We start from the raw sequence: 12,043 nt of genomic DNA on the forward strand, positions 1-12,043 counted from the left end.
AGGTATACAGCAATTTCACTGATACAGTGCAGTCGTCCCCACACCATGGTACCAGTTATATCTCTCTTCTAGCCTATTTCACTTCTCTCTCCAAGGTTATTCTCACTGTAACCACTTATGGCTCACCTGAATGGGGAAGAGTCTGCCTGGAACTTGAAGCACAGGAGCATTGCTGAAGTAGCTTGAGAAGAGCTTGATATTGATGGTGGCAGACATGAGAACCAGGCGCATGTCGGGCCGAAGGGCAAGCAGAGTGCGCAGTACACCCAGCAGAAAGTCACAGTGCAGGTGTCTCTCATGAACTTCGTCCACGATTAGCACCTGGTACTGGGCCAGCGACACATCCTGCTGTATCTGCCTGAGGAGCAGACCCTCAGTCAGGAACAGGAGCTTGGTAGCTGGTGTGCGACTAGTCTCAAAGCGGATCTGGTAGCCAACCTTCAGGACAGACACGCAAGACAAAAGAGGCCTATAGATTACATAATGCTACTGTCAATTGTATATCAAGATTTTTTTGATTGAGGCTTTATGAAACCTACATGCACTGCACAATGAATGGAATTTTTATAATCCTCATAGTTCCTGGTTGTATGAACCATCTTTGCTTTTACACCATCTCTGTGTGTTGTGTGCAACTACCATGAGGTGTGATGCCATCAAGTACTTCTTGGTATAAATCTGACTGAAGCACTTATAGCTCCAATTAGCCCTTAATCTTTTTGATTCAACTTTATAAAGTAAGATGATAGCTACAAACAGAATTCTATTTGGTGACAGTTACTCACCAGTAGATCAAATGTACAAATGCCCTCTTACCTTGGAGCCATACTGGTTGAGACTCTCAAAGCTGACTCTCTTAGCGAGGGAGATACAGGCGATGCGGCGAGGCTGGGTGCAGGCTATTTGGCTAAAGCCGGACGACAGCAAATACTGGGGCACCTGAGTGGACTTCCCACAACCCGTGTCGCCCGCAACCACCACCACTGGATGGCTCCTCACAAGCTCCACAATCCTGTCACGGTACTGAAAGATGGGCAGATTCTTCTGCTCCTGCCGCAATTTGGCAAGTTTGCCAAAGCTCTGTTTCTGAGTAAAGTCCAGAAAATGGAGCAGAGCCAGGCGACAGTCTGCGATCTCTTGTCGGCCTGGGCCGGACGGCTCCCTGTGCCGTCTATGGCCCGAGCTCCCAAACCTATCTTCCACATCTCTGCTGCACACGGACACATTGATCTTGTACCGGGCATCGTATTCTTTCGGGAGCCCAAGATCCACGGCGCCACCTCCACTCCTCTTCCGAGCTTTGCCTTCATGCGACTCAGCCTTAACGCTACTCTTGTTGTATTTTGATCCTGCCATCTCCTTCCTGGCTTTAAACCGCTGAAACCGCTCGAAGAAAGTCCAAAACTCCTTATGTTCGGGGCTGCTGGCCTGGATATAGTCATGCTGGCGGAAAAAGATCTCATCTAGCTGTGCGCGGCACTGTGGACTGCTCCAGTCCCAGTCCTGGGAGTCGGATCGCCTCTCAGACATGTAACGTTAATCTCTTCCAACTGTATAAGTAAAAGGTAGCAAAAGAAAAACGTAACCTACGATAACCTAGTGTAAGTAATGGAGACTAACTGTCACGCCATTGTGCTTATCTGTCTGTAACAATAATGAAAATAAGTTAGCTAGCTAACGTTACCTACTGTTAGTAAACAGGCTAAATTATTTATTTAGCTACTAAGGTAGCCCATAGATATAGCCTCTGCCTCTGCCTTCACCTACTCTACGCTTAGCAAGTTAACGCTAACTAGCTAGCTAACTTCAGTTTCAGCTAAACAGAAATATTTCAAATCATCTCCGAAAAAACGATTGTTTAAAACAGGACAAGATACTATTTTAAACCACATATTTAGTAGCAACATATCTGAGGGGAAAAGCAAAACAAAACGGGCGGATACATAACAGAGCAGTACCACAGCAACACATCGGTCCGTCCACGTAATGTTTCCCCTCAAATTCACGTTCCCATTGACAAATCAGGTCCTCGTGCACACGCATTCAAACGCCAAACAAAACTGGAACTACGGGAAGCAAAAAGGTTCAAAATGGTTGCACGGCAGCATGTATTTACCCAATCGGCGATGAACAGTGCATACAGTATTTATCAGTATGACTGTTTACTGTTTACTCGAATTAAAAATAATATTTATAACGGAATCTCGGCATCATGTGACACGCAAGGAAATAAAAAAAGACGCTACAGGTTTATTACTGTATATAAAATGACTACGTTCATAGTAAATATTGCTTTACTGACCAACACAAACATATAATTACTGGATCTGTTGTTCTTAACACTGTTTTTGGGGAAATATTTTTCCTCAGATAAACTATTATGTGCAGATCTGTTTCTCCAGTAAAATACATTCTAAGAGAAGCTCAGTAAAGGATACTATACATGTGGATGAAACATATAGTCATATTAATCTATGATGCACGAGCAGTTACTTTGGAACTAAGCATTTCAATGTTAAATTATGGACAACATATAGAGACAGGTACAAAGCTGTTCTTAATCTGTTCCTTTGCCCCAAATACAGCTAGATGTTACAATGTTTAAGTCACAGAATAAAAATCAAAATTTATCAGTGTTTAAAATGACTACATATTTTATTCAAACAAATGATGTTCAGAAACAGCTGCTTCTAGAATTATTCTATGACATTAATCTTCCATAATGGAGTTTCTCTTAGCTGTAATTAGCAAGGAGAACAGATTTGAAAAAGGCATTTTAACAGATTATAATTGTTCTTCTTAATTAAACACTGGTCTGCAAAGGCAAATGAGGGACATTTATATTCTCATTCATGTGCATTACATGAATGACATTCATAATGGAGCTTCTCTCAACAGAGTTGGACAGATTATTCCCTGTCTACAGTTGTTCTCTTTAATGGAAACTGTCAACTTAGTTTCAGAATACGTTTCTGAGCTGTTTATAGGAAGAGGAGCAGATTTGGGCAGGGCATTTTACCTGTATATATATATGTTCCCCATAATTAAATACTGATCTGCTTAGTTCCAGATTGATAATTGTAATAATTGATTATGAATCATTATATTGGTAATTATTATAATTATAACTAGATATTTAATTTGTTAATATTAATATTATTTAATATTATGCCTATTATGGAGCTTATTTTTGCTGTTTCTGGGAGGAGGATATGACTTGGACAGGGCTTTTTCCTGTCTGTACATGTTGCCCAATTTAATTGATCTACTTAGTTCTGAAGTAATTATTGCTCGTGCATCATAAATCAAGTTGACAATATATTTCATCTACATGTATATTGTCAATTATGGAGCTTCACTTAGCTGTATTTGGCAGAAGAAACAGATCTAGATATTGCTCCTGGGTAAAAGTGTTTCCCTGAAAACTGTCTCCACATCTGATGACTTATATAGACCATACTTCGGTCTGTATCACATTAACAACAACAAATCCAGCAATAATACGTTTGTGTTAGCCAATAAAGCAATGTTTATTATGAACCTAGTCATTCTTAATCAGAAAGCAATCGTGCTATTTTATTTATTTGTTAATTTATTTTTCATGTCACACAATGCCACGGCATAATTCAGATTTCGTGATATATATTGTTTTTAGTTCGAGTAAACAATAAACAATTGTACTGATAAATACTTTATGCACTTTTTAAACATTTTCGCTTTGCGTAGTTCAAGTGTTGTTTGGCATTGTTTTGTGTTCAGTGAGTGCGTGGGCCTGAGGACCTGACTTGTCAAAGTGAACGTGAATTTGAGGGGAAACTGAATTGGATACAATGCCTGATAGCATGGAGTACCAGTATACTGTGTCTATGGTAGCTGAACAAACAAATAAACAAACATTACCTAAACATTTGATCAATAAAAATAGCAAGAGATGACTTACACACTGGTGGAGTGACACCAGGTATTTCTTTATTAGAGACCAGGCAATACTCAGTGTTATTATATAGCTCTTGCTATTATAAAGGGGTAATTCTCATGAAACAGCTTCCAACCATGTCCATAAATATTTGAGTGTCAGTCTTATACAGAGAAAAAGTATTCATATAGTTTGGTAAAAACAAAGGGAGCTCTACATGAGACAGCAAAAAAGTTTAATTATTCATTTTTCTATTCTAGAGTTGTAAAAAAAAAAGAATTCCTATTACCACAGTGTCCACCTATGTGTTTCTCATTGCCAGTATTTATCTTTTTCCCTTTTTAATAAACAAATGAGTTTGTACTACCTTTATCTGGTGAATCCCTTAACTTGTAACACTTGCCCCGTTAATAAAAAAAAGTAAATGTAAATGTTTCGAGCTGGAGGATATTTTGCAATTTTGTAAAATATATTTATAATTAGCATCAAAGTACTTTTCTTGCCAACAGTATGAAGAATTGTGGAAAATATCATTATTTACACATTTATCTTCAAATCCTGCTGTGTTGTGGCAACAATTTGGTCATTTATAATGGTAAATGTTATCAATTTGAAAATCAGTTAATTTCAGTTTTCAGGTTTGTTGAAGTATTCAACCAGGCATCAGTGTTTGTTTATCCAAAAAAGTTTTAGTCATTTAAATTTTTTCAGGTTGGGTCCCAGTAATTGTTATGTTCACAAAAATAAGCCAAATGAATAGTCATCTGAGCATTGTTGGGAAATATATTTAAAAACACTGCACAAGTCATGGAGGCGTATGTAAGTTGAATTAGATCAGTGGTTCCCAACCCTGGTCCTGAAGTACCTCCTGCACTGCACATTTTAGTGTTTCCCTTGCTCCCAAAACACCTGATGCAACTAATCAGCTCATTAACAAGTTTATGTTGGGCACAAGGAAAACACTAAATCATGCTGGGCAGGGGATACTCCAGAACCAGGGTTGGGAACAAGTTAATTAGATGTTTAAAAGCATAAAACTGTGCCCTTGGAATGGCTGTCCAGAACTGGTTTTGAAGAACAGTAGACACAGAGAAAAAAAGTTAAGAAAAGTTGGGCAAATTGGCCTAAACAGAAATAAAAACACAAAAGGTAATGCAACTTTTGTTCTCAGTCTTGCTACACCCAAATCTTCTGTAGGACAACTTCAACTCTTTGGTTTTCTACTGCTGTTACATTCCATGCTTGGTAAGCAATCCTGTAGGGAGAGATATATAGATCTGGTCTGTGAGTATATAACATTTTAAACATTATTTAAAAAATATTATTAAAAAAATAAGGACCCCCATAGGACCACCTCAGTGGATTGCGTGGTATGAGTTTAAATCCATTGCCACATGCCAACCGCACCCTGTGAGCAGCGTCCTATGACCACTGATGAAGGACTGAAGGATGACTAACACAAACTGTGCAACCACAGATGAGCTATTGTCAGTGACTTTACATCTACAATGTGAATCAACAAGGTAGGAGTGTAACAGTTTGGACATGTAGATGACACAGTGTTTAAAAACTCCAGCAGTACTATTGTGTCTGTCAAACAGTGGCATGTTTGTGTGTGTTGCACTGGTGCTAGTGCACTGCACTGCAGGGCTGAGAATTATCTCCCAAATAATACATGCTCTGTAGTGGTCTTATGGGGGTCCTGACCATTGATGAACAGGGTGAAAGTGAGCTAACACAGTATGTAAAGAAACAAGTGGACTACAGTCTGTAATTGCAAAACCATAAAGTGCACCAATATGGTAGATGGCGCTGATAAAATGGACAGTGAGTAAAGAAACAAGGTGGTTTTGATGTAATGGCTGATTGGTGTATACCAAAACATAAATTGATGGTTTATTCACAGTTGAATTTGGGAATGAGAAGTTATCACATGGAAAAAGTATATAAAAAGTTTACTAATTTGTAAATTGTAATTATCAATTTACAGTCTATAGATTTATAGATTTATTTCTTTACATAAAATTACTAAGAATAGCTATTTGATCAGCAAGATTTGGTAACCACTTTTTTGAATATGAAGCATTTGTGTATTAATTTTATTGTAAGTTTATTATTCATCATATGCAGCTTTCACAGCTATTATAGAATCATCTACAGCTCTGTTTATCATTGAAAATTTCTTAATTTTTACAGCTTTCTACATTTTTTGAAACCTATTAACATTTTTAATTTTAGCATCAGTATCATTTTATACATAGTCATATTTAAAAGTCTGAACACCTCCAGTCAAATTACATGCTTTGCTGATTTGTGAACATAAACATAATTGATCATTTAAACATAACTGATTATAGAAACATAATTGATCATTAAAATGTGCAGAAGTGTGTTCTCTGTACAGGATGTGTTAACTTAGAAAATCGATACAAAAATTGAATTTGGTCAAGGGCAACGTTGCTTATAATTGTTATTCAATTATATAAAAGAGTGATTCCAAATGTTTAAATGGTGGTATACGTAGCAGTCACAAGGTTCCTTATTCTGAATAATACTAGTATTTGTAATTTATACACATCTATTTGATAAGGTGTTAATAAATTAGCCTACTTTCTGTCTTTGGGCAGGTAGGACAGCAAAAGATGATGAATTGAAATCCTCCTTTTTCTCCACTTGAGGTAAAGCAACCTCTGAGTGCTGAACTCGAGTGAAACGGTATGAAAATCGCCATCACTGTCTGCTGATATCATGAACTGATAGACCTTATTTGCAGCAAACTCTGTCATATGATGCCTAAGAACAAAACAAATGAAAGTACACAGTTTGGTAAAGGCTATTATTTACTAGTAAAGGCTAGCATTTTAACAATTACCTGGATGAAACAAAAAGGATGTTTTCTCACCCTGACACCAACACGGTTGATGTCTTGATAGCATTCCCCATAAGCTGGATGTAGAGCTTGGCCTCTATTGAGAGAATCCCTCCAAGATTCAGCTCCAACAAGAGAGGAGTGACTAATGTATACAACATTAGATCAAAATTTCATTTTACTTTTTCAGGCTAAAGAGGCTAATTAATATTAGATCACACACTCTTATTGTTTGTTGTCTAACCGCAGTAAGGGGGAGCAGATGTAACGGTCAAGAATGCAGCCATGGGTTGAAATGGAAGTGGACGACTGGAAGGCAGCCAAGTGATGTCATAGCCTGAAAAAAAGAGTATGGGAACTATGAAAAGGAACACATAACTAAATAAATGAGTCTGATTTAGTGACACAGAATGTCAGACAATTTAATGTCTCTCACCCATTTCTGGGCAGGAGTTAAGACCAGGCGAAGAACAGAATGTACACTTTGCTTGCTGAAAATCTGCCACTGACTGGCAGGGGAAGGCTAAATGATGACAGGATGCCTGGATGGAGCTGGTATAAATCTGGTGAGCGCGATGATGGCTGCACAGCAGGTATTCTTCCCCTGCGACAGAATGATGAGGCACAAGTCAGAAAGGTGTAGAATGACAGAGAGAGAGAAAACAAAAAGTGAATTCTTTATATTCTTTGCCATATCTGAGGCATAGTTTAGATAAGGGATTTTCAACCTTTTCCACCTCAATGCCCACTTATCACTAGAAAGCATGAAGATCCACAGGAAAGGAACACGTTTTTGCATAAAAAGGTAAATAATAATAAAAAAAATGTTAAATAAAATGCTGACGCTTAAAACTTGAGAGGTATGGCCTAAACAATAGTCTAAAGGTCAGATTGTCTATTTGAGTCCAATCACAGAAACCAAAATTTGTAGCGATCTTTATTAAAATAGAGAGGAGAGAAGAAGTATATTTTGTGTTCAGAGCTTTAGCTCTGACTTGTATCTAAACAATGGCTCTATATGTCTATATAGGAGTAGGCCAGACAAAGTCAAGATCAAGATGGATTTAAAATTTTTTCAGAATATAAAAAAGGGGGGAAATATATGTATTAAATATATAATGACCAATCTTAATTAAATTTTGCATTAAAGTATGTATACATTTTGCAAGTAAATTTAAAGATATGTCTTTATCCTTTATAGAACTTAGGCTGTATATAATACAGAGCGTATGGACGAGTGGAACAACAGGGGACTGTATTTTGTTTATAGAGGCAAGGGGCAAAAATATTTTTCACCGATTTTCATAACATAAAGTGGCATCTCGGAAACACTACAGAACACTGGCTCCCCCTCAGTATGGGTCCAAGGACCAATAGAGGTTACTTCCATTAGAGGGGCCCAATGGTAGGGAGAGAAGAATGCAAACAATCTGTACAAGAATATTCTTTGAAGTTCCATTTGGTAGTAAATATTAGTGCCTAACAAAAAGTCACGCTTACTGTTAAAGAGGCCTCTGGGACAGCCTGGTAACTGAAATCCAGTGCCAATGTAGAAATCAACATGGCCAAGAGGGCTGGAGAAACCAAGGGCAGGCATAGGCTCAGTAGCTGGAAAGAATTACATGGTTATTCTTAATTCAAAACCAAAGTTATATACATATAGATATTCTGATTCTTTAAGGTGGACATGTCTCACGATTGAAATTACTATGGATCACGTCGACATACTGTCCGTCATTGTAATCTAGGTAGACAGAATTGTTTGCTTCTGAGAACACAGGTGCAAAAGGATCGAGGCCTGATGAGAGAAAACATTCATGAATGGCACATATGGCAGATTCTAAACTGAGCAAACCTAAGTGTAATAACAAACATAATAGAATAATCGCATCTTTATCCATCACGCTAACAAAGGCACAAGACAAGAGAAAGCCATACACCAAAGCTTGAATACCTGTGGTAAAATTATATTTTTCTAAAAAAAAAAGAAAACGAAATTAAATATGACCTTTTTCTGCAAATTTTTGTGTACAGTTTCTATTTATTTGCTTAACATAATGGAAAAAAAAGTAAAACATAAAATATAAAATGTGCCATACATTTCGGACAGGCCACATTTTACATGTTATTTTTCCCCAATATATTAAATTAAAACGTGTTAAAATGTGCCGAAGGGTTTTCTCTGTGGTGGATGTGTACTTATTTTCACTTATCAACAAAAAAGGTAATTTGATGAGGGGAACCTAAACCTTTGCTTACGACTATAAGTTAATGGTTAATTTTACACTCATTGTAGCCTTCATCATGTGCATGTGCTGTGAGATTGTGTCAAGTACTTCTACCAATGGCACTAACGCTAATCTTTGAAAAAAGGCAATATAGTTATCCAAAAATTAATAAACCATCTATTAACATACCTGTTATTCTTCCAATAGCTCCATTCAGGTTGTAGCCAGCTGTGCCAGCAATGTGTGCTCCAACTCCAAAGCCAATTAAGTGAAACATATCTGGGGCTGACCCTATAATCTTAAAGAAATACATACTTTATGAATAATAAATGGATAATTTAATCATTTTTCAGTTTGCTGTTTTATGAAGGCACAAAATCATCCAGAGCATTCTCCAGACGTCTGAAGATATCAATCACATTTTAAAATCATATCATAGTTGTCATAACAAAACTGTTATCTCCAAAACTGTAACTACATAGGAGTTGTTAACTGTAATGTGAGTTAATGTAAGAAGACGTTGTTGCAAGTAAGCCTGCTTCTGGATCCTTTCTGTCAGTCCATTAGTCCATCATGAAATGTTCAGTATTAAGGGCAGCTGATGTGAACAATATCTGATGTGAAAAAATCTGGGCTTATAAGGTTTTTATAGGACAGCAACATTACATACACCCCACTGAGACAGTTTAAGTCTATGTGAATGCTAATATCTTACAGCGACCCACCAGGAGTCGCTGGATGATTTGAGACAGCTTTCTCCCGATCTGCTCAGCTGCTTCAGTCAGCTCCATGTCAGGTAGGATCAGCCAGTCCACAGCAAGTACATTCTCTTGGCCTCTAGCTAGCAGCTCCTGGGCCATAGTCCTCACCCAGCTGGGCTGAACTGTAGCTTGTCTTTTCCCAGGGACAATCATGACAGTGGCCCTATCAGGTTCCCACACATGTCGTGGGAGACCACTGTGGACGCTGAATGGACAACCACAATGGCTCTGTGTTGTGAACTGCAGCAGCTGTATAGTGGGTGAAGGTGGATCAAGATGGAGGAATTCCGAGCATTTGATTTCATCACCTAAGGAGAAGAACTCAAATATTATACAACACTGCTGAACATAACTGTAAATACTGTATGTGGGCTTTTCTTTACATGAAGGAGAATAACTGTAACGTCGGAGAAGAGGAGTTTTCACATTTTGCACCAAATTGCTATTACAATCTAATGTTTGTTATTGAAAAGCTATACCACTTAAAGGGCCCATACCTTGGAACACTACATTTTTCTCACTTTTTGCAATAAAGGAGTTTGATGTAGTACATAAATACTATTAAAATTTCAAAACGCATCAGTCACTCCCCAGTTCATACATGAAATCTAAGCTGCAAACACAGCCCATTTTGAACTCATTATTTTTGTGATGTCATGGAAAACAAGCCATTTACATTTATCTACTTATTTAACCTACAGCAGTTTAATGCTTCTCATTCACGCTGAAGTTACAAGGAATCTAGACAGCTTTTTGAATGAGGCACAACATAGGGCAGCCAATCACAATAGAGGTTATTGACATATATCATCTTAAAGGTACAGTAACAAAAACAGCCTGTTTAATTCTGAGAGACTTTGCATTTGTAAACATTGTGCAGCTTTAGGTAGTAATGTACTGCATGCACATAAGCAAACTATGTTGCATTTACAGATGACAATGCATTACAAAAAATACTACAAAACACATGTATTTTACCTGATGCCAGGCTGGAAATAAGACAGAGGATTAATAACAGCCATGAAGTCAAACAGAGGCCACTTTGAGATATGTAGTCCTTCACATACTTCCATTCTCTCCACATCACTGCACACACTATGCAAATATTCCAGGCAGTTAGTGCCACATATCTGTCCCAGATAGGCTGGAGGTGGAGCTGTGGCTGTCCTTTGGAAATGTTCAACTTCATGTAAATTCAGCTTCACCTCACAGCTAGGAGTGCTCACAGTCACATTAATGTCTGAGAATACAAGTAATGTTATACTTCAAGGGGAATTCCACCATACATTTTCTAAATGAGTGCATCATTCAAACATTGTAATGAAAACAAAGTCATTTAGAGTGTTTCAGTGAGAAATGGTGCATTGTAGAGAAACATACCGACTCATACACTACATGATATGCTAATCGCTTTCGCTTTTTGGGCATCTCATTCCAAAAGCATAGGCATTAATGTGGAGTTGCACTCACTCTTCCAGGTTTCCACAAGATTTTGGAGTGTGAGAAGGCCAGGCTTGCAATCGGCATTCCAGATCATCCTAAAGGTGTTCAGTGGGGTTGAGATCAGGGCTCTGTGCAGGCTAATGGATTTTCTCCACACCAAACACATCAAGCTATGTCTTTATTGACTTTTCTTTGTGCGCAGAGGTACAGATATGATGGAACAGGAAAGGATTGTTCTCATTGGAAGCATATAATTGTATAAAATGCCATTGTGTGCATTCCAGTAGATAGCATTCTTCTGGCGTTTGACAAACCCAGATTAATTCATCAGTCTACCAGACAGTGAATTCATCACTCCAGAGAACAAGTTGCCACAGCCCCAGAGTCCAGTGGCAGCACGCTTTGTACTACTCCTGCCGACGCTTGGAATTGCACATAGTGATCTTATGCTTGTGTGCAGCTGGTTGGCCATAGAAACCCATTTAATGAAGCTCCTGACTCACAGTTCTTGTGACAATGTTGCTTCTAGAGACAGTGTGGAACTCTGTGTATAGCGCATGATGCAAGAGAGGATAGGCAATTTTTATGCACTATGCACTTCAGTGCTCAGTGGCCCACTCTGTGAGTTTGTGTGGTCTACCCCTTCAAGATTTTTTTAAAAAATATATACTTTAGGCCAAAACCTTATCTAAAAACTATTGTAAAACAACATCACAGACATCAGACAGTATATCCGTAACCGTTTCTAGCTATAGCTTTGTGTTAGTAAGTTTCTCTACAAGAGCATTTTGCATCAAACCACTTTGAAGAACTTCTGAAATCATGT

General features: G+C 38.0%; 2 protein-coding genes across 2 annotated transcripts in view; both read right to left on the reverse strand.

Annotated features, from left to right (window-relative positions):
- The window catches only part of dhx34 (DEAH (Asp-Glu-Ala-His) box polypeptide 34), a 30,855-nt gene extending 28,793 nt beyond the window's left edge, over nucleotides 1-2,062 (reverse strand). The window contains exons 1-3 of the mRNA XM_036561647.1: nucleotides 1,959-2,062; nucleotides 817-1,550; nucleotides 127-438 (exon numbers count right to left, since the gene is read on the reverse strand). Coding sequence (XP_036417540.1) covers nucleotides 127-438; nucleotides 817-1,530 — 1,026 coding nt within the window. The 5' untranslated portion in view covers nucleotides 1,531-1,550; nucleotides 1,959-2,062. The remainder of the gene's footprint in view (nucleotides 1-126; nucleotides 439-816; nucleotides 1,551-1,958) is intronic.
- A 3,030-nt stretch (nucleotides 2,063-5,092) lies between these two features.
- Nucleotides 5,093-11,754, reverse strand: LOC118801402 (phospholipase A1 member A-like). Its single transcript, XM_036561722.1, has 10 exons — nucleotides 10,753-11,754; nucleotides 9,739-10,082; nucleotides 9,203-9,311; nucleotides 8,482-8,583; nucleotides 8,286-8,393; nucleotides 7,222-7,389; nucleotides 7,030-7,122; nucleotides 6,819-6,930; nucleotides 6,527-6,709; nucleotides 5,093-5,171 (listed from the first exon to the last, which is right to left on the reverse strand). Exons 1-10 carry the CDS (start codon nucleotides 10,961-10,963, stop codon nucleotides 5,093-5,095), a joined length of 1,509 nt encoding a protein of 502 aa, XP_036417615.1. The 5' UTR covers nucleotides 10,964-11,754.
- Nucleotides 11,755-12,043: the final 289 nt, after the last annotated feature.

The sequence above is a fragment of the Colossoma macropomum genome, unplaced genomic scaffold, assembly GCF_904425465.1.
Source record: "Colossoma macropomum unplaced genomic scaffold, Colossoma_macropomum, whole genome shotgun sequence".
Lineage (NCBI taxonomy): Eukaryota > Metazoa > Chordata > Actinopteri > Characiformes > Serrasalmidae > Colossoma > Colossoma macropomum.

What these genes read in the sequence shown, in the direction of transcription:
- LOC118801402 (XM_036561722.1), bottom strand. Translation starts at nt 10,963, where the DNA reads ATGAAGTTGAACATTTCCAAAGGACAGCCACAGCTCCACCTCCAGCCT. An exon ending in TATTTCCAGCCTGGCATCAG is followed by an intron (nt 10,083 to 10,752) that starts GTAAAATACATG and finishes TCTTCTCCTTAG; the next exon opens with GTGATGAAATCAAATGCTCG. An exon ending in AAATCATCCAGCGACTCCTG is followed by an intron (nt 9,312 to 9,738) that starts GTGGGTCGCTGT and finishes TATTTCTTTAAG; the next exon opens with ATTATAGGGTCAGCCCCAGA.